The sequence below is a fragment of the Vombatus ursinus genome, unplaced genomic scaffold (genome assembly GCF_900497805.2).
Source record: "Vombatus ursinus unplaced genomic scaffold, bare-nosed wombat genome assembly UNPS02012622.1, whole genome shotgun sequence".
Lineage (NCBI taxonomy): Eukaryota > Metazoa > Chordata > Mammalia > Diprotodontia > Vombatidae > Vombatus > Vombatus ursinus.
In genome coordinates, this window is record NW_020952400.1 from 365,902 (window position 1) to 387,899 (window position 21,998).

The following is a 21,998-nucleotide window of genomic DNA, read 5'->3' on the forward strand; positions in this document are numbered from 1 at the left end:
TCTGCATGTGAAGGCTTCCCATGGCAGAATGGGCAGATGGGAACGATTTGTTCCAGAGGCCATGAAGGCGGCTGAAGCAGGCAGTGTGGAGCGCTTAGAGCTTGGTCAGACATGGAAGACGCCAAGGTCATCCATTGCATTTTGGACCATCGCCAGTCATCCTGATTTTTATCTTGCCCCTGGACTTCAGTGACTCTGGAGGACAGAGTGAGGCTGACGACTTTGTGCAGCTGTCTTGCTTAAATCTAATTCACCCCACGTCAAGAAATCACCTGTGATGTTACCTGGTCCTCTTTGAAAATGGACAGACAACAACAGCAGAAAAATATTTAGCTTTTGATTTTTTCAGTTTGTATTTGAATTTCCTAACTATATCAAGGTTAATAGCTTGCTAACTTACATCATAGAAATGATAATGGAGTCAGTACTAATTTAGAAAAGCGCTCAGTCCTAGTTTCTATGTCTGCTTTGGTCAATATTAAATTTTTCACCAGGAGGACTAATTTAAAAATCAGATTCTCATAGTTTTTTTTCCCCTAAGATTTTTCCTTTAGTTTGTTGTTAGCAGTGTGTGTACCAGGCACAAAGTTTAGATAAAGATGGAAACAGCCAGAGATATTTAAAACTGAAGTTTTCTGAGGGTTCTGGTGAACTGTGGGTTCCTAATTTAATGTTATCAGAACCACAAGGTTTAAGTTGGTTTTAATTAGTTATTGGAGAGGCAGTCTTGAAGAGGTTGTCCTAAAGTGTTCCGAGATCTGTTTTGTAAAAGATTTCAGCAAGAACATATAAGAATTTCTTTTTTTTTTTCCTTTTTGGCTAGGCAATGGGGTTAAATGACTTGTCAAGTGTCTGAGGCCGGATTTGAATTCAGGTCTTCCTGACTCTAGGGCTGGTACTCTATCCACTGTGCCACCCAGCTGCCCCAAACATCTAAAAATTCCTATAAGCAATGTGGAACCAGAGAAGCAAATCTACTAAAGAGGAGACCACTTCAGAGATGCCCCGAGGACTTCCAGGAGAAGATGTTCCCGGACCAGAGAGATGACCCAGGACATCTGAGCTCCAAGATGAAACACACTGCTTCAGTGGACATCGGGAGTGGGACGCTGGGATGTGAGGAGGCTTGACGGTAGTTAACACCGATGATCATCATAGCTTTGCTTTGGTCTTTTACTGCACAAGTACTTGTTTCCTGAGTTTTCGTCATTATTTTGGAGACATGCAAATCTGTCTTCTCCATTTAATCCGAGGTTTTAGATATTCCTGCCAAGACTTGTGCTGTGATTAACCAGCCTCACTGTCGTTCATTCTGAGCTTTGCATTAGTTACTGTGTTAACGCCTGTTTTGAAATTTGTGCTCATGTGCCCTCCTGTTGATGATGATCACATTAAGGATCTTAAAAGATTAGCTTATAGACAAGTCATCTCTGAGAAATACATGTCTCTTGTTGATCAAAGGGGAATTGAAATTGATCCTGTATTGTCTTCTTATTGATGCCATTTACAAGTAATTCATCTTGCGTGGTTCTTTGTCTCTGAACTGTATTGTGCTGGCCTGTAAAGGGTTAAGTTTTAAGCTCCATCTCTTCTTGCCTCGAGGATTTAACCGCCCTTGGGGAATGTGGACAGGGAGGGAATCAGGCCTGATATCTTTACTCCACGTCCAAAAAGGGCAGGTTGCACCTGCCTGTGAATAATGAGCTCTTCTTGGTCTCATGAGAAAAGGGGGTCCTTGCCAGTCCCGTTATCTCAGTCCCATGATATCGTCTGTCCTTCTCTGTTCTTTGTGCTGTACTCCCCAAAATCTCTAAAGGGGGGAGCTGTCCTTTTACTCAGGGGTCTTTGGCATTAGTGGAGGCCAGCCCTGGCCATGCCCCTGCTAATAAATGTTATCTTGCATGGAGATCTGCCTCAGTTTACCCTTTTGTTAAAATTCAATCGCATCAGGCAGTTCGTTGCTGCTAAGGGATGGTAAACTAGGCCCAGGACTGGAGGGAAGAAGAGTGCAGGTGAGGCTGCTCCGTGATGCCGAGTCCTTTGTTTCAGCCCAGGATGAGCCCTGCACCAAGCAGTCTCTCAGAGAAGGGGCCCCGGCCCATAGGGTGGGCTCAGCCCCAGACTGAAGCTTTCTTCACTTGGTTTTCTACACCACGGCAGGAAGAAGAGAATCAAACTGTGTACCAAAGGCACGGGCAGCTCATTGCTAAACACCAAGAAACAAAAAGGCCCGAGGTGGTGGTGACATCTCACGGCCTTGTTTGTCATTGCAGTTCAAGGAGAGAAGCTTTGTGAGCAGATTCCAGTGACCCCAACCCAGGCCAGAGGAGGGGCCTGCTCCCTTTACCCCCAAGGGGAGATTCTAGGCCCCTCCAAATGTCTGTGCATCAAAACGAACACTAGTCTCTTTCCTCTGAGGCGACCTGTCTGGGAGTCATTGAAATCATAGGCTGCACACAGCGAGGCGAGCCCCAGGAAGGAGGCTTTGGTGGGCTGAGGAGACGCTCTGTGGAGGATTTAGGGGAGAACACTGACAACAGGCACAGGGTAGTAAGGAGTGAATCTGCCCTCCTGAAGCCCCCACTGAGGAGATCCTCGCTGTCCTGGCACACAAGGACTCACCAGGTACTTCACTTTGTCTTGGTCTGGATTAGAACTCACACCCAGAAAGGAGACAATGCTCTGCTGCAGGACTGGTCCCAGAGTTAGCAGACCCCAGGACTACCCTACCTTTAAATAACAGTCCTTTTTCATCATGTAAAAAGGATCATGGGGCTCTAGGGAGGAAGGAAAAGAACTAAGATCAGATCGGAATTAGTCCAGTCCACGTGGGCTCACTCCTTCATGACACCAGACACAGCGATGAGTCAATCAATCCAAGAGAGAAACCAGCTGCAGAAAAAGTTCTGATCGGGAGGGAAATGCTTAGAGCTACTGGATGAAATCAGATGACCAGCACATTAGCATTGGTGGGGAGCATCAGACACAAGTGGGGCCTTGGTGTCTAAGAGAGGGAGCTTCCAGCGACTGCCCCAAAGTCAACCTTGGGACCCTTTGAGGAGGCCGACCTTGGTGCCAGTAACAGGGGACCCCTTGGAGAGGGCCGACCTCAGTGCCTGTAATGGGGGAAGGGGCAGGGGCAGATGAGTCCAGAAGGTGGGTCACACCTCCCCTTCCTTGAACCCCTGGTCCACCAACCATATCATCCAAGAGACTCGACTTGGAACAAACAACACATCCCACCAGCAGTTGGGAGAAGGCCACAGACATGAGGAGTGAAGGGCAGCTTTAGGGTTCCACAAGAGCCCGGGACCAGGGTCCAGCAGGAACACGCTCCACATGACCCAGGTGCTGAGCGTACTAATTACTCCCCTTGTGCCACACGGGCCTTCTACACTTGCACCTCCCTTTCCATGGGCTCTGTACGAGTCCTGGGGAGCTCACTTTTGTACCACTGTCCTTGGTATCCATTCTCTAAAAGCTGGTTCCCTCTGGCTGCACAGACAATCAGTGAAGAGCACACCAGCAGCTAGCTACAAATGCCAGCACCAGAGAGCCCTCGGGGTCACCCTGAGCTGCTCTCAAGGGGCCCGCCTGCCAGTGGCCTGGGCTCCAATGAGCCATCCAAATGCCTGACACACAGTAGGCACTTCATAAACGTTTGTGAGTAACTTTCACAAGATGAAATGATCAGACCCAGAAGTTATTAACTGCTCTGCTTTTGGGCAAAATGCCTGTGGTGTCCTCCCTCAGTGCTCTCCTGTCTGGAGCTAGACTTGGGGTGTCAGCCCTCACATTAGGCAGGGTGTTCTGTCCTCTAGCCCATCCGCCACAAACACACAAACTTGCCTTTTCTGTTTCTTTTGAACAAACTGCCTCACCCTCGGGGGTCTCACAACAAGTCCCTGTGATAGCCAAGAGGCTGGATTTCCCTGTGGGCCAGGTGACTCCGTCCATCTTTCTATCTAACTATCATCGCTGCCTCTGTCTTGGTTTTTCTTCCCTCTCTGCCTTTCTTACAGTTCTGTACCTGTCTGTGGGCTTTCAGTTGGGTTTGAGAAATGAGCATCAGTGGTTTCCGCTCACCCTGGCCAGTTTAAGGAGACTCAAAGGAAACAATGCTCTTCTTTCTTTGGTGAACTCCCTTCAGGCCAAGAACCTGTCATTCCTATTCTTTAGAAGGGGGTCAGAAAAGAAAGCCCTTTTCAGACACCGCCTTCCCTCTGGCTATCTGCATCCCAATCTACATCTCCTCTGTCCTCCACAAGCCCTGACTGATCAGGCTGGTTTACCCAGCCAGAAACAGAAGGAAGGTCACTCTCTCATTACCTGCCCTTGGGTGAGTCCATGCTAGCTTGGGGCACTTCCCTTTTTGCAGGTTCATAAACCCTCCCTTTAATGAGTTCTAGCATTTTGCTAGCACAAAACCATGAAATGACGAAGTTGGGCTTGGCCCTAGAAATGGTCTGGCCCTCATTTCATAGGAGAGATCTCTTCCTTCTTATCCCTAGTGACAACCAAGCTCCCAAGCAGGGCTTTGCACACCACAGGTGCTGTATAAATGCATGACCTGGGGTGCCTCCTGGCCTGTGCATCAGACTGGTCATATTCTACACTCCTGGGGGAAAATACCACTTCTGCCCATAACTGAATGGAACGGAATTACATTCATCCCCAGGACTCACGCTCATTCTCCATGTGTCTTTCTCGGTCTCGTTCTCCCCCCTCTCTCTCAGATCTCCATCCCTTTTTGCCTCGAATGAACTTATCCGGGCATTGAGGCCCAGAACTACCAGCTTCCCTCTGTCTGACCAGCCTCCCCCAAGGTCTCCTTCATGGGAGGCAACACCAGGGTCTGGCACTCAGGCCGACTCCAGCCTGGGCTCCACTCAAATGGGAAATGGTTTCTTGGCCAATTTGAACCCCAGAGAATGAGCACAGAAACTGGGGGTTCACGTCCATGCTTTGAGCTCCTGCCTCAGGGACTGCTCCCCAAAGAATGGGCACCGCTGTCCCCCCAGGGGCAGAACCAGAGCTCAGTACCTTGGAGTTCCTGAATCGCCAGTAGCCATCTGGCTCCAAGCGCTTCCTCTTCTCCATCTCCTTGGGGGAGCTGACTTTGTCAATGATTTTCTGCTGGAGAGGACAGGCCACGTTCTCAACCCATCTTTTGTGCAGCATCTCTTTCCTCCTTTCATTTAAAAAATCTTGGCGTTGCAAATACTTGTCCAGTTCCTAGGAGAAAGTGATACACGACAAACAAGTGAGAGCTTTTGCTCCAGGAACAGGGAATGAAGAGACAGCCTCATCCACTTCCTCTCGTCTAAGCCACAAGGGGGCATTTTCTCGCCCTTCCCACCAGGCTCCCAAAGACAAGAGGCCATGAGGCCGAAGGAGGCGCCGTGGGTCCCAAGACACTCTCTGTTTTCTGTAAAGACAACTGATGGGAAAGGCTCCTTAGGCTTCTCCTGAAACTCATTCCCAAATTGGACTCCCCTCCCTCAGGATTCCTTTCCATTGCTAACCTCAGATCTTCTGCCTGCATTCTATTTTATTTACTCCTCTTCTTTCTTCAGGGAACATGAGAATTGGGGTCCCTGGTGCTATCTGACCTCCTTACCTAGTTCTTACCTAGTCCAAGTGGGAGAGTCAATGGCCCAACAAGAAAAGAGCCACATATTTGCTCCCCAAAACCATTTTTTCCAAGACTTTAACAAAAGAAAAAATTCATCAGTCATTTTTGAAAATTTTGAGACTTTTTTTTTTTAACAATTAAGATGGAAAGTGACTAGGGATCTTCCCTGGAGAAGCAAAGCAGATTAGAAACATCTACTGCCCATGTCTACCCATTGATGTCTTTACCTTGCACAGGAGGGCTGGACCTAGCATTGCCAAGGATGAAGAAATTGGGCCGAATCACATGGAGAATGGTAGATGAGATGGAGGGACCAAGCTGCTTTCAGCCCTCTCCTCTCCTGGAGTCCTCCCCCAGTGACTGGCAGGGCCTACAGTCAGACTGGCCAAGGCTTCTCACCAGGCCACCAACCAGTAAGCAATGAATTCTCTGCCCATGTCAACTCAGAAAGCAGGAAAACAATGAAACACCCCTTCCCCCTGTGTGGCATCCTCAGCCTCCACAGTGGCAGCACCAGATTGGTAGACAGAAAGCCTAACGGGGCTTACAAGGTACAAGGTCCTCCATCTGTAAGTGTTAGTTAGCAGTTGTCAGTGTTCTAAATGTGAGATTCTTGTCCAAGAAGTCCAGAAGACCCGCGGACAGGAAAACTAAAGCCAGGTGAGTTCCCGTTGGAGCAGGCAGAGTCTGGCTCATGTGCCCAAAGGCCACAAGCAATGCTGCTTTATGGAGCAAGTGGCCATCATGCTGGGCATCCAAGTAAGAACAAAGATGTACCAATGCTGTGGGCAGGGGATGAAGAGGTAGAAAAGATCCTATGAAGAACACACAGAGTCCCATGTTCTTGGATTTGGACTGGACTTTCAAGACATCTGTGAACAAGAATCCACTCTATCACCTACACAACAATGGCTTGGGGGCTTGGAAACCACCAGGAGGGGCAGTCCACCCATCCCATTTTGGGAGGAAGCTCTCATTGTTAGGGTTTAGCAAGATCCCCAGGTCCAGACAACACCTCCAGGGAGACTGGGACAAGCACAACAAGGCTTGTGAGGTGGAGGTTGGAAAATGTGGTTCAGAATTATAAAATGAAAGATGCCAAAGGTTTGTGGGATCTTCTGAAGCCTTCCTGCAGAGAAGAGCATCTTCCAGAAGAGTTGGGTGGGGAGTTCCACTGGCTAGGCCCAGCTCCTCTGAAGCAACCTAAAATGGGAGCAACTGTTTGAAAGAAAAGAGCAAGAAGATAAAGGACAGGAAAACTTTGCATGAAACTACCAAAAAGCCAGAATAAATGAGTTCAGGGAAAAAAAAGGTCCTTGGTATGAAGTATCAATACTGACGGGTAAGGTGAAAGCAAGGAGAAATGCTTAGCCAGGAAGAATAACATGGCAGCAGCAACTGTGCCTCCGCAAGAGAAAAGGAATATCCCCAGAGAACTTCCAGAGTGGTTCAAAATCTCAAGAAGACTGGAAATAAGACCAAGAATTTCGAAAGAAGTTTCAGGGAAGCAGTAGACTCTGTAAGGAATAGAGAAGTTCAGGCTGATAAAAAAAGAGAGAGAGAGAGAGATGGAAGAACAAACAGGGGAAAATTTTAAGCAATAAAACTTGGAGAAACTTTAGTTCTCTACAAACCAAAGCAATACATCTAGAAAACAAAGCTCAATGAGGCAATGATAGTTATCTCAGGAAAAAAAAATGTGAAGAAACAAGAAGTCAATATCAGGAAACCATAAGCCCCCCCCCAAAAACAACAACAACAACAACAACAACAACAACCTGAAAGTCTTGAAAATGCATAGCAAAATGCAAATAGACTCCACAGCTTGCCAACAGGGAGGAACCTGAAGTTTAACTCACTCCAAAATTTTATTAAGTTGCCAAACTGCAGTATCAAAGAGCAAATCCTACAAGTAGCCAAAAAGAAGCAATTTACATATTCAAAAGGACTAAATCAATATGTAAGACTATTCAGCAATGATTTAAAAAATGAAAGACATGGCTGAAATATGCTATGCCAAAAATCAAAGAGAAATTAATAGACACTCCAAAACTAATAATCCTGAAAATTTAACATACTGCATCATGACAAATGAGGTAAGAAAATTTAATTCTTTCTTCCTGAGAAATCCAGAACTGAGCAGTGTCTTTGACATGTAAGTTGACCAAGAAGGGGAAAATTAACAGTGGCATCTAGAATTAAATACAAATAATAATGAAGAATTACCAAGTTTTACTTTCTAAAAGGAAGTGATAAGAAAGGTGTAGGTCTTAGGTCATATCTAGTATAAGGTACATACTTTGTAGAAGAATGGAAGAACAGGGCCTGAGAAGTGAAATAATATTCAAGATAATAGATCTGAAGCTGGAATCATCCAGCCCAACTCCTTTATTTTAATGATGAGGAAACTGAGGTTTCATACAGGTTAAGTGATTTTGTTTAAGCCCACAATACTATAAATAGCACAGACAGTATTTAAACTCAAGTCCTTTGACTATATGACCTAGCACTCTCCCCACTGACTCATGGTGTCTCCCTTTTAAAAATTAAGATGCATAAATTGAACTCCAAAAGTAAAGGATAATGAAACAAAGAAGTGAAAGGTAGAGGCCAGGAGGTGATTTTTTTCTCAATTACATGGAAAAACAATTTTTGTTTTGCTAGGCAATGGGGTTAAGTGACTTGCCCAGGGTCACACAGCTAGTAAGTGTCAAGTATCTGAGGCGCATTTGAACTTGGGTCCTCCTGACTCTAGGGCTGATGCTCTATCCATTGCGCCACCAAGCTGCCCCTAAAAACAAGTTTTAACATTCATTTTGCTAAATGTTGAGTTCAACATTCTTTCCATCCCCGCTCCTTGAGAAGGCAAACAATTTGATGTATATGTGTCTGCAGATATATATATATATATATATATACACATATATATATACACACATATATATATACACACACACACACATACTTACATATTATATATATATATGTATATATGCAGTCATACAAAACATTTCCATATTGACCATGTTACCAAAACAAACCCACAGACTTCCCCCCTTAAAACAAGAAAAATAAAGGAAAAAAGTATGCTTCAATCTGCATTCAGACTCCATCAGTTCTTTCTCTGGAGGTGGATAGCATTTTTCATCATAAGTCCTTTGGAATTGTCTTGGATCATTGTATTGCTAAGAATAGATCTAACCATTTACAATTTAGCATCATTCGATGTTGACGTTACTGTGTACAATTGTTCTCCTGGTTCTGCTGTCTTCACTTTGCATCAATTCATGTAAGTCTTCCCAGGTTTTTCTGAAACCATCCTACTCATCATTTCTTATAATAGTTTTCCATCACAATCATATACACAACTTGTTCAGTCATTCCCCAACTGATGGACATCCCCTCAATTTTTAAGTCTTTATCACCACAAAAAGAACTGCATATATTTTTGTACATATAGGTCCTTTTCCTTTTCCTTTGATCTCTTTGGGATACAGACTCAGTAGTAGTATTGCTAGGTCAAAGTGTATGCAGTATTATAGCTCTTTGGCCATAGTTCAAATTGCTCTCCAAAATGGTTGGATCAGTTCACAACTCCACCAACAGTGCATTAGTGTCCCAATTTTTTAACATCCCCACCAACATTTGTCATTTCCCTTTTCTGTCACATTAGTCAATCTCATTAGTGTAATGGTACCTCAGAGTTGTTTTAATTTTAATTTCTCCAAGCAATAGTGATTTCGAGCATTTTTTTCATATGAGTATAGATAGCTTTGATTTCTTCATCTGAAAACTTCCTGTTCATATTCTTTGGCTTTTATCAATTGGGAAATGACCCATATTTATTTTTTTTAATAAATTTTGACTCATTTTTCTATATATTTGAGAAATGAGACCTTTATCAGAGAAACTGTAAAAAAATTTTCCCAGTTTCCTGCTTTCCTTTTAATCTTGACTGCATTGGTTTTGTTTCTGATTACTTAATGTAATCGAATTTGCCCTTTTTCCATCTCATAATGCTCCCTCTGTCTCTTGTTCAGTCATAAATCCTTACCTCATGTATAGATCTGTCAGGTAAGCTATTTCATGCTTCCCTAATTTGTTTATGGTATCACCCTTTATGTCTAAATCATGGACCCATTTTGACCTAATCTTGGCATATGGTGTGAGATGTTGGTCTATATGTAATTTCTGCCAAACTCCTTTCCAGTTTTCCCAGCAATTTGTGTCAAATAGTGAATTCTTGTCCCAAAAGCTTGGGTCTTTGGGCTTATTAAACATTAGATTACCAGAGTCACTTACTACTGCTGTGTATTGCATGCCTCATCTATTCCACTGGTTCACCACTCTACTTTTTAGCCAGTACCAGATTGTTCTGATGATTACTGCTTTGTAATACTTTAAGATTTGGTATGGCCAGGTCACCTTCCCTAGCATTTCTTTTCATTAGTCCCCTTGATATTCTGGACCTTTTGTTCTTCCAGATGAATCTTATTATTTTTTCTAACTCTATAAAATAATTTTTTGGTAGTTTGATTGGTATGGCACTGAATAAGTAAATTAATTTAGGTAGAACTGTCATTTTTATTATATTGGCTCGGCCTACCCATGTGCCATTAGTATTTTTCCTGTTGCTTAGATCTGACTTTATTTGTGTGAAAAGTGTTTTATAATTGTATTCACATAGTTTCTGGGTTTGTCTTGGCAGCTAGACCCCCAAGTATTTTATATTGTCTATTGTTATTTTAAATGGAATTTATCTTTCTATTTTTTACTGCTGAACTTTATTGGTTATATGTAGAAATGCTGATGGTTTTTGTAGACTTATTTTATATCCTGCAACTTTTCTGAGGTTGTTAATTATTTCAACTCATTTTTAGTTGATTCTCTAGGATTTTCTAAGTATACCATCAAATCATATGCAAAGAGTGATAGTTTGTTTCCTCCTTGCCCATTCTAATTCCTTAATTTTATTTTTCTTCTCTTATTGCTTTGGCTAGCATTTCTAGTACAATATTGAATAATAGTGGTGATAGTGGGCATCCTTGCTCCACTACTGATCTTATTGGGAAGGTTTCTAGTTTATCCCCATTACAGATAATGCTTGCTGATGGTTTTAGATAGATACTGATTATCATTTTAAGGAAAGTTCCATTTATTCCTGTGCTTTCCAGTGTTTTTTTTTTTTTAAACAGGAATGAGTATTGTATTTTGTCAAAAGCTTTTTCTGCATCTATTGAGATAATCATATGATTTTTGTTGGTTTTGTTTTGATATGGTCAGTCACGCTGATAATTTTCCTAATACTGAGTTAGCCCTGCATTCCTGGTATAAATCCAATCTGGTCATAGTGTATGATCTTTGTGATATATTACTGTTATCTCCTTGCTAGTACTTTTTTTTAAATTGCAGAGCCATTCATTAGGGAAATTGGTCTATACTTTTCTTCCTCTGTATTTGCTCTTTTTGACTTAGGTATAAGCACCATATTTGTGTCATAAAAGGAATTTGGTAGGACTCCTTCTTTGACTGTTTTTCCAAATAGTTTATATAATATTAAAATTAATTGTCCTTTAAATGTTTGATAGAATTAATTTGTGAATCCATCTGGCCCTGGGGTTTTTTTCTTAGAGGTTTCATTTATGGACTGTTCAATTTATTTTTCTAAGATAGGTTTATTTAAGTATTCTATCTCTTCTGTTAATCTGGTAGATTTATATTTTTGTAAGTATTCATCCATTTCACTTAGATTGTTAGATTTATTGGAATATAATTGGGCAAAATAGCTCCTCATAATTGCTCTAATTTCATCTTCATTAGTGGTAAATTCACCCTTTTCATTTTTGATACTGGTGATTTGGTTTTCTTCTTTCTTTTTTTAAGACAAATTAACCAATGGTTTATCTTTTTGGTTTTTTTTTTTCTAAAACCAGCTCCTAGTCTTATTTATTAGTTCAATAGTTTCTCACTTTCAATTTTATTAAGCTCTCCTTTGATTTTCAGGATTTCCAATTTGGTGTTTAATTGGAGATTTTTAATTTGTTCTTTTACTAGTTTTTTTAGTTGTATGCCCAGTTTAGTGATCTGCTCTTTCTCTATTTTATTGATGTAAGCATGTAAAGATGCAGATTTTCCCCTAAGTACTGCCCTAGTTGCAATCCCATAAATTTGGTATGTTGTCTCATTGTTGTTATTCTCTTTAATGAAATTATTATTTCTATGATTTATTCTTTGACCCATTCATGCTTTAGGATTAGATTATTTAGTTTCCAATTAATTTTTAATTTATCTTTCCATGACCCTTCATTGAATGTAATTTTATTGTATTATGATCTGAAAAGGATGGATTTAATATATCTGATTTTCTGCATTTGGTTGTGAGGTTTTTATGCACTAATACATGGTTGATTTTTGTGAAGGTGCCATGTACAGCTGAGAAAAAGGTATAGGCCTTTCTTTTTGTTGTTTGATCATGTCCTGTTTGTGACCCCCTGGACCATACAGTCCAAGGGGTTTTCTTGGCAAAGATACTGAAGTGGTTTGTCATTCCCTTCTTCAGTGTAATAAGGCAAACAGAGGTTACATGACTTGCCCAGGGTCACACAGCTAGTAAGTGTCTGAGGCTGGATTTGAACTCAGATCTTCCTGACTCCAGGCAAAGCACTTTATCCACTGGGCAATCTAGCTGTCCCATACTCCTTTCTATTACCATTCAATTTTCTCTAGGGTCTATATCTAACTTTTCTAAAATTGTATTCATATCCCTAACTTCTTTCTTGTTTATTTTTATTGTTTAGATTTATCAAGTTCTGAGAGGGAAAAACTGAGAGCCTCCACTAAAATAGATTTACTGTTTGTTTCCTCCTCTAATTCATTTAACTTTTCTTTTAAGAATTTAGATACTTTGCCATTCGGTGCATGTATGTTTAGTACTTATTCTACTTCATTGTCTCTGGTACCTTTTAGCATAATATAGTTTCCCTGCTTATTTCTTTCAGTTAGATCTATTTTTGCTTTTGTTTTGTCTGAGATCATGATGCTACCCCCTGCTTTTTTTTTTTTTTACTCCTGCTAAAGCATAAAAATTGTGCTCTGGCCCTTTATTTTTATTCTGTATGTCTCTCTCTGTTTCAAGCGTGTTTCTTCTAAACAACATATTGTTGGATTCTGGTTTCTGATCCACTCTGCTATCTTCCATTTTATGGGTGAGTTCATCCCGTTCATATTCACAGTTGTGATTCCTGTGGATTTCCCTCCATTCTATTTTGCCCCTGTTTAATCATCTCTTTCTTTTTATTTACTCTGTCCCTCCTCAATAGTCTGTTTTGCTTCTAACAACTGCCTTCCTTTATCTGCCCTCCCTTGCATTGTGCCCTCCCTTTATCTTATCCCTTCCTCTTCCTATTTCCCTATTGAGTAAGAGAGATTTTTATACACAGCTGAGTGTGTATATGTGTTCTTCCATCTTTCAACCATTTCCAATGAGTGAGGTTCCAGCATTGCCCACCACCACCCCCATTTCCCCCTCTATTGTAAAAGCTCTTCCTTGCACACCTCTTTTATGTGACATAATTTTCCCCATTCTGTATTTCTTAATCCCCTTTTCTCAGTACATTCCCCTTTCTCACTCCTTAATTTTTATTTTTTTTTAAATCATTTCACCATAGTCAACTACACCCATGCCCTCTGTATACTCTTTCTAGCTGCCCTAATAATGCTAAAGTTATTATGAGTTACAGGTATCATCTTATATAGGAATGTAAAGTTTAACCTTTTAGAATTCCTTACGATTACTTTCTCTTAAGTCTTGTATTTGAAAGTAAAATTTTCTATTCAGCTCTGGTCTTTTCACCAAGAATGCTTGAAAGTCTTCTGATTCATTAAATATCCAATTTTCCTCCTGAAGGATTATATTCAGTTTTCCTGGGTAAGTGATTCTTAGTTGTAATACTAACTCCTTTGTCTTCTGGAATATCATATTCCAAGTTCTCCAGTCCTTTAATGTAGAAGCTGCTAAATCTTGTGTGATCCTGGCTGTGGTTGCACAATATTTGAATTGTTTCTTTCTGGCTGCTTACAGTATTTTCTTCTTCACCCAGGAGCTCTGGAATTTAGCTTTTAATTTTGGGACCTCTTACTTTCAATTTCTATTTTACCCTTTAGTTCTAGGATACCAGAGCAGTTTTCCTTGATAATTTCTTGAAATATGATGTTTAAGCTCTTTTTTTTTTTTAAATCATGACCTCCAGGTAATCCAATAATTCTTTATCTCTCTTTGATGTATTTTCCAGGTCAGTTGTTTTTCCAATGAGATATTTCACATTTCCTTCTATTTTTCATTCTTTTGATTTTTATTGTTTCTTGATGTCTCATGAAGTCATTGGCTTCCACTTGCCCAATTCTAATTTTTGAGGAATTGTTTTCTTCAGTGAGCTTTTGTACCTCTTTTTTCCATTTGGCCAATTCTGCTTTTTAAAGTGTTATTTCCTTTAGTATATTTTGTACTTCTTTTACCAAGCTGTTGACTCTCTGTTCATAATTTTCTTGCATCACTCTCCTTTCTTTTCCCACGTTTTCCTCTACCTCTTTTATTTTATTTTAAAAATCCTTTTTGATCTCTTCCTGGAATTCTTTTTTTGGACTTGTGTCCAATTCACATTTTCCTTTGAGGCATTGTACATAGCTGTTTTTATTTCACTGCCTTCTTCTGAGTTTGTGTCTTGATCTTCCCTGTCACCATAGTAGCTTTCTGTGTTCAGATTCTTTTCACTGTTGTTGTTTACTCCTTTTCCCAGCCCATTTCTTAATTTTTAAAACTTGGGCTCTGCTCCTGGGGGGGGCGGGGTTGGGAGGCATTATCCCAAGCATCAAGTTTTTTCTGCTGCTGTGTTTAGAGCTAGTTCTGGAGATCTTGAAGTTTTCAGTTCTTCCAAGGCAGTCTAATCTAAGGAAAGATGTGGTCACTTCTCTCCTGGCCCATGCTCTGGTCTGCGAGTGACCACAGGCACTCTTTTCTGTTCTGGACCTGTGATCACGGCCCCCACTCCTGCCAGTACTCCTCCTTACCCTGGGACTCTGATCTGGAACCACATATGGGCAATGCAATAGAGCCCGGCACCTAGTGCCAGCAAAGGGCCTCCTGCAATCTCCTTGTGACCAGTTGTCTGATCCCTTTACCATCTGTGGACTGACAGTTACATGCCCCCAAGGCCTGCTACCGGCTTTCTGGGTCACTGCCTGTGCCGGACTGTGTTCTGCTCTCACCCCAGCGAGTCAGACCTTTCCTGCTGACCGTCTAAGTTGCCTAGGGCTGTAAAAGTGTTTCACCCTGACTCTTTATTGGTTCTACCACTCCGTAATTCAATTTGAGACATTGCTTGGAGGGGAATCTGGGAGACCTTGGGTGAGTCCCTGCCTTTACTCTGCCATTTTGGCATCAGATTCTTAAACTTAATTGTTACCTGGGCAATGCAAGAAAAGGTTAAAAGAATGGGGAAAGAAAAAGATATCATTTAAAGCAAATTTAGTTTGTATGGAAGTTTATGTGGGGATGATTAAAATTATACTGATACAAAGGAGAATAAGTGTTACTTGTGCTTGGTGTGGGCAGGAAGGGTTGAGGAGTATGTAGCAGTGCAATAGTAAGACTATTGTGTTGGACTGGTGAGGAGCTACTTGGAAAGTAGAAAACCTTCCCCAGGAGTGAACTCCCTGAAAAGTAGGACAGAACAGTGAGCCTTTCGTAATTCCAAAGGTGAAAAGAAATAATGAACAAAGTCGAAAGATTGAAATAACAGAAGTTTGAGGTGTGTGTAGTATCAAAAACAACAGACCTGGGAAATAGCCACAGGGAAGGTAAATTCAGAATCAAGGAATTCTCCAAAAGCTATTGTTAGGGCCCTGCTCTGGACCTCTGGCCTCCAGTAGGCTAGTTGAGACGCCTGGAGGTTATTACCTGCCCAGGAGCGCCTGGGCTTACCCAGAGACGCATGACGTTTACCAACCGTCGAATGGGCACTGGGAGGGCCTCTGTAACAGGACGGAGCTCCACCTACGAAGGAGGACCCGAGGAGGAGCACGGGCGTAGCGGGGAGGAGGTCGGGGGAGTTGAGGGGCAGGGAGGAGGGGGTGGGGAGTTAGGACTTGGGGCAGGGAGCGAGCAGAGCAAGTTTAGTTTAGCAGGCAATGTAATCAATAAAGCTACGCAACTGCCAACTCGGGTGTTCTGTCTAGTCATTCCCCTCTCACCACGGGGGGGCCAGAGATGTCCAAAGACTGCGGGGTGAGTATGCAAGCGAAGGCTTGGGTGGGATAGCTGACTAAGTGCACTACGTCAGCTAGGGGACCCACCGGCACGCAACAAGCTATGACCAAACAAAAAAACGTGGAGTCATCAAAGGAAACTGCCCAGATCTACCGGAAGAAGAGGACAAGATGAAAGCAGAAGGAATCCATCGATCACCTCCTGGAAGGAAGCCAAACTGAAAACCCCGGGAAATGTAGATGAAATCTAGCACTTACAAGTCAAAAAAATACTGCAAGCAGCCAGGAAAAAAAAGAATGTAAGTACCAAGGAATCACAGTCAAGATCTCACAAGACTCAACTACAAATACTTTAAAGGAGAGAAAATGTTAGGCTATGTCCAACGGCACATAGCTGGCCAAAGGTAAAGGCTTCCTTTGAAACTCGGTGTCTTGGCGAGCTGCCCAGAAGGCAAAAAAATCATGAGACTGATCCAGGGTAACCCAGCCAGGATGCCTTCCTGTCTCCAACGCCAGCTTCCTATCCCCAAACCACATGCTTAACAACGTACAATCATAGGATAGTTCCAGAGCACTTGTGGGTGCGGACAAGCCAACCAGAGTGGGGGGCCCATTCCCAGGCTGGCCACCATGGTGTCACTCACCTTTATGATGTAGTTTTCTCTGCACAGCATGCCCTTGACAGCAGCATCAAGATCATCCTTCGCTAAGGTCTAAAACAGAAGTGACACAGACACCTTCTTGAGAAGTTTTGTGCAAATCCATCATGTACTGGGGGAGGGGCAGCCTAGGGCCATGGAATCGAATCCTGGCTGTAGGGCCTTGGGCAGATCCCTTCACTCCCTGGGTCTGAGTTTTCTTCTCCGTAAAATGTCTCCGAGGTTGGGATCTGGGACACGCGGTAATTCGCAGGAGACAGAATCCAAGGAAGGACCCAAGGACACAAAGCTCACCCCTGCAAGCTGGATGAGGTGATGCTGCTAAATCCACTCAGGGCTTGGTGAATGGCTGGGCTCAAAGAGGAGCCATTAATTGTTCAATGTCAGCACAGGCTGAGTGGGGTCTGCAGTGGGACACAGGGAGCTGGGGCCCGAAGACGCCACTGGAACCCAGTGCCTCAGACTCCCCTGAGGGAAGCCAGGAGGCCCCGGGGAGGGGGGGGGAGTCCTAACCCCGAGGAGGATGGAGGGTCAGGCTCGATGGCCTGATGGTCAGGGAGGGAGGCACCATCACACGGCAGATGGGAAGGTTTCAGGGGACTGCAAATGAAACCCCACCTGCAAACCATCCAACCAAAACCTTTCACAACCCTGGGTCATGTTAGGAAAGTCCCAGCATTCAAGAATAGAGCAGTGACTGTCCCTCTGCTCTCTGCCCTGGCCAGGCCTCACCTGAATCCTCTGGTCAGTTCTGGGCACCTCCCTTAGGAAGGCTGGAGAGCATCCAGAAGAGGGTGACCGGGCAGGGGGGAAGGGCCCGGAGAAGAAGAGACACAGTAGGGACAGGAACCCCAGAGGCCAGTGAGGGGCCCCGGGGTGCGAGAGCTAAGCCAGAGCGGAACAGGAAAGGCCTGGTGGCCACGGAGACGTGTGGGTGGGACCAGGTAACTGTGGAGGGCTCTTCTGTGGCTGTGGTTCTTTGATCAAGCCCCTGCTTTAAAAAGAGAAGCTTCAGAGGAATGGCCCGGTCAGACACCTTGGCAGCAGTGTGGAGGATGGATTGTCCAGGGTGACCACGATATGAGTGCAGAGGAGACCCAAAAGACAGAAGGGGTGAGGTAGGGGATGGGTCACTGGGAGGACAGAGAATGAGCTCAGTTTCAGACATGCCGCTCTCCAGTTGGAGATGTCCAGTGGGACATTAGTGAGGCTGGACTCGAGCTCAGGAGACACGAAAGCCCTGGCCCCCGAGAGGGTGGAAGATGTGAAGGGGGGTGGTATCTTACCACACTCCCAGGGTCAGCTCTCTGTCTCATTTCTGGGCCTCCTCCCATTGGCTGCCATCTGTGGCATGTCGTCTTAACCAAATTCACCTCAAATTTGTCCAGATATAGCCCAGACGGGTCCTGCATCCACACACTGCCATGCTTCATACCTCCACAAAAGACACCTCCTGGGCATTTGCACACTCCTTGGGGCTTCTCTCTGAAGAGGAGTCAGCGTGGCTTACATCTTGATTCATTGTGGTCACAAACAGCTGCGACTCTAGAAAGGAGATGTGTCAGGAGACAGAGAATCAGAACTCTTCTCCAAACTCTCCTTCTGTAAGTGAGGAAACTGAGGAACAGATGGGACTGCGACTTGCCCAGAGCACCAGGCCTGCAGTCAGGAAGACCTGAGTTCAAATCCAGCCTCAGACACTTCCTAGCTTTGTGACCCTGGGCAAGTCACTTCACCTTCCTCTGTAAAATGGGGCTCGTAATACTTGCCTCCCAAGGCTGTTGTGCAGATCACACGAGATAATCCTTATAAAATGCTTAACACAGTGCCTGGCACACAGCAGGTGCTTAATAAATGGTTACCCCTTCCCTTCCTCCCACTGCCTTGTACTGCTTCCAACCCCTAATTAACCATGGACTATTTATAGCCTGCTGATAAGGGTTTTTTTTTTACGTCCTAAATAAATGTTTATTGACTGATATTCTATAATGCATAATAAATGACTGTTTGAACTTATCCTGGTGTAAAACAGAGGAGAAGCAGAGCAGATATCTCCTTTTTTTGTTTTATCCATCTACTCACATTAATTTATTTTGAATTATCAACAATCACTTCCATAAGTTTTTGAGTTTTCAATTTTTCTCCCCCTCCCTCCCCACTTCCCTCCCCACAACGGCGTGCAATCTGATGTAGATTATACATATACATTCCTATTAAACATATTTTCACATTCATAATGTTGTTAGTAAGAATTAGAACCAATAGGAGGAACCACCAGAAAGAGGAGACAAAACATAACAAGAAAAAAAAAAGGCAAATAGTATGCTTTGATCTGCATTCAGACTCCATAGTTCTTTCTTCTTTGTGGGTAGCATTTTCCATCATGAGGCCTTTGGAGATGTCTTAGATCCTTGTATTTCTGGGAAGGGCTAAGTTTTAGTCATCGCACGTTGTTGCTGTTACTGTGGACAATGTTCTCCTGGTTCTGCTCACTTCACTCAGCATCAGACCATACAAGTCTTTCCAGGTTTTTCTGAAGTCTGCCTGCTCATCATTTCTTATAGCACAATAGTATTCTATCACATTCATATACCACAACTTGTTCAGCCACTCCCCAGTTGATGGGCATCCCCTCAATTTCCAATTCTTTGCCACCACAGAAAGAGCTGCTATAAATGTTTTAGTACATGTGGGTCCTTTTCCCATCTGTATGATCTCTCTGGGATACAGCCCTAGAACTGCTATTGCTGGGTCAAAGGGCTTTGATAAGGGGGTTTTTAAGCCCAGAGGAGGACCCTGTCTGTGGACCATGCAGGGGCACCAGCTGTAGATGTGGGTTGAAGCCAGTGCTCTGTGGATGCTCCCTGGGCCAGGGCTCCAGAGCACTGGGGGCACGGCTCTTCCAGAATATCACTGCTCCCAGGCTGGGGCAGTCCCCACCAGAGCTGCACTGGGACGGGCTTAAGGATTCTAATTGCTCAAATTAATGGAAAGGTGTCGATTATCAGAGCTGTGCTAACCTCCCAAGGCACACTCAGGATTCACATAAATACAACTACAAAACAGCCTTTACAGAAATAAAAGAAGGCTTACCATTTGTGTTCATGGCTGGGCCAGCCCGTGTGGTGAGAATAATAACACTACCAACATTTACCCATGAATCGAGTGCTGTAGCAACCAAACAACCCAAGGACCGCTTAAAAAAATAATGACCTTCACTGGGAGGAAGGAGAAGTAAAGAACTTCTAGGGAAACGAAAAAGAAAAACCAGTAGGAATGCATGGAGCCCCGCACGGCCAGATCCTGAACTACAGAATAAAAGAAAGCTGAAATCCCCAAAATGGAGATCAGGGGAACCTATGAGACCACCCAATCACAACAGCCTCCATGATGGGGAAGGGGACACACACTAGGTCCAGGTCGGCATCTCACACAAGTGACCGGCATGTAGAAAGAGGCTGTCTTTCACTGTCTTCAAAAAATTAGAAGAAAAAAGAAGAAAGTTGGTTTAAGATCTGGAGTTGGGGGGGGGGGGCAGTGGATAGAGCACTGGCCCTGAAGTCAAGAGGACCTGAGTTCAAATCCGGCCTCGGACAAAACACTTGACACTTACTAGCTGTGTGACCCTGGGCAAGTCACTTAACCCCAATTGCCTAAAAAAGATCTGGAGCTGGGGGTCCCAAACACAAAGGAGACATCCACAGACATCATGCAGCCCTCGAGGGACAAGAAGGCTTTCTTTCCATCAATTGTCTCTGTGCCGAGAGTTGACGCAAATCAATAAATTAGGTGGAGACCCATCATTCCCAAGAGAGAATAGGAACAAATAGTTTAAAAAAAAAAAAGCAAATTCTCGGCAGCTATCTGGGGAAATATCCCCTAACACGAACAATAATTTTAGAAAGGTGAATCGAAGTAATTCTGGGATCTGGCCTAACACCCAGAAAATTGGCAAAGATCATGGTAAACGCTGGAAAAAGTCCATGTCAGAGGGGCCGTGGGAAGGCAGTACGATAATACACTCTTGGTGGAGCTGTGGATTGGTTCATCTATCCAGAAAAACAACCTGGAACCTGCCAGAAATGTGAGTTGTTGTCCCTACCCTTGGATCTCATTCTTGGGCACGGACCCTACAGATGATCAGTGAGCATTTCTGAAGCACCTGCTGTGTGCCAGGCCCTGGAAATACAAATACAGATGTTGGGTGGCCCCTACCCCCAAGGAACCTGCATTCTAATGGGAGGAGACACATGGGAGCATTCACAGGGATTAGGGGTAGTGCCATCAGACAGTCGGTCGCCTTCCCCTTTCCTATGGCAATGGTCAGCAAGAGGTGGGAAGGGGATGGTGCTCTGGTGTGCCAACAGTGCAGATGGAAAGGTGCCCTGCCATGGCACCATGGTCTGGGGCCACCAGAGAGTGGCTGACCGCACCCTAAAACCTGGTCTCCCATGGTGACCAACACTGTCACAGCATCACCCTCTGCAGTGGGCACCCACCCATTCGGGAGCAGCTGAACCAACAGGGAGAAACCCACCTTCCTCCTCCATCCTGGGTTGGGCTTCAGGCTGCAGCCTCCGCCGGCCTCAAGCATCCCCCATGGGTGAGTCCCTCCTCCGGCCTCCCTTTTGGAGAGGGGCCCAGGAGGGCTAAAGTGCATTCTGGTCTCGCTGTCTTCCCCCAGTAGAATGGAAGCTCTCAGTGGGCAGGGGCTGCCTTTCCTTCTGCTTGTCTTTGTATTCCTAGCACTTAGTGCAGTGCCTGGCATACAGTAAGCACTTAATAAATGCTTGTTACCTGCCATTATTGGGCCATAAGAAAGCATGAATTTGAGGAACTCAAGAGAAAGGTCTGTAAGACATGATAGTGAAGCAGCCAGAAACCCCAGAGAGCAGCATCCACCCTGACCACAACAACCTGAATGGAAAAGAGAGGACAAGATGCCCTAAGTCCGCGTCAGCCCCGTTGCACGGGCAGGCCGGGTCCCCAGCCGGCGCCAGCTCCATCTTCCCAGCAGGGTTCTCCCCCAGGGTGATCCGTCCACATTCGCTTTGGCCAAATAGCTGGTCCAGAACACTTCCCCCAGAAGTCCGTGACGCACTCCCACCAGGACAGTGTCCAGCTTAGAGACCCTCCCTGGGGGGCTGCTATGCTGAGTGCGTGGAGGTGCCTTCTGCCACCAAGCCCAGACACCGCGTCACCTATCCAGGAGCCTAAAGGAAAAGCCTACACCCCCTGCCGCAGCAGACGCCTCCTCAGGCTCTCACATAGCCCTGCTCTCTCTCTCTCTCTCTCTCTGTCTCTCTGTCTCCTCTCTCTCTCTGTCTCTCCCCCCTCCTATCTCTGTCCCTTCTCTGTCTCTCTCTGTATTTGTCTCCTCTCTTACTCCCTCTCTGTCTCTCTCTCTCCCCGCTCCTGTCTCTGCTCTGTCTCTTTTCTGT

At 44.3% G+C, this 21,998-nt stretch overlaps 1 protein-coding gene across 1 annotated transcript in view; it reads right to left on the reverse strand.

Moving 5' to 3' along the window:
- LOC114040049 (protein FAM228B-like) overlaps nucleotides 1-21,998 on the reverse strand; it is a 39,249-nt gene that overhangs the window by 15,406 nt on the left and 1,845 nt on the right. The window contains exons 2-4 of the mRNA XM_027858031.1: nucleotides 17,993-18,102; nucleotides 16,543-16,611; nucleotides 5,044-5,235 (exon numbers count right to left, since the gene is read on the reverse strand). Coding sequence (XP_027713832.1) covers nucleotides 5,044-5,235; nucleotides 16,543-16,611; nucleotides 17,993-18,102 — 371 coding nt within the window. The remainder of the gene's footprint in view (nucleotides 1-5,043; nucleotides 5,236-16,542; nucleotides 16,612-17,992; nucleotides 18,103-21,998) is intronic.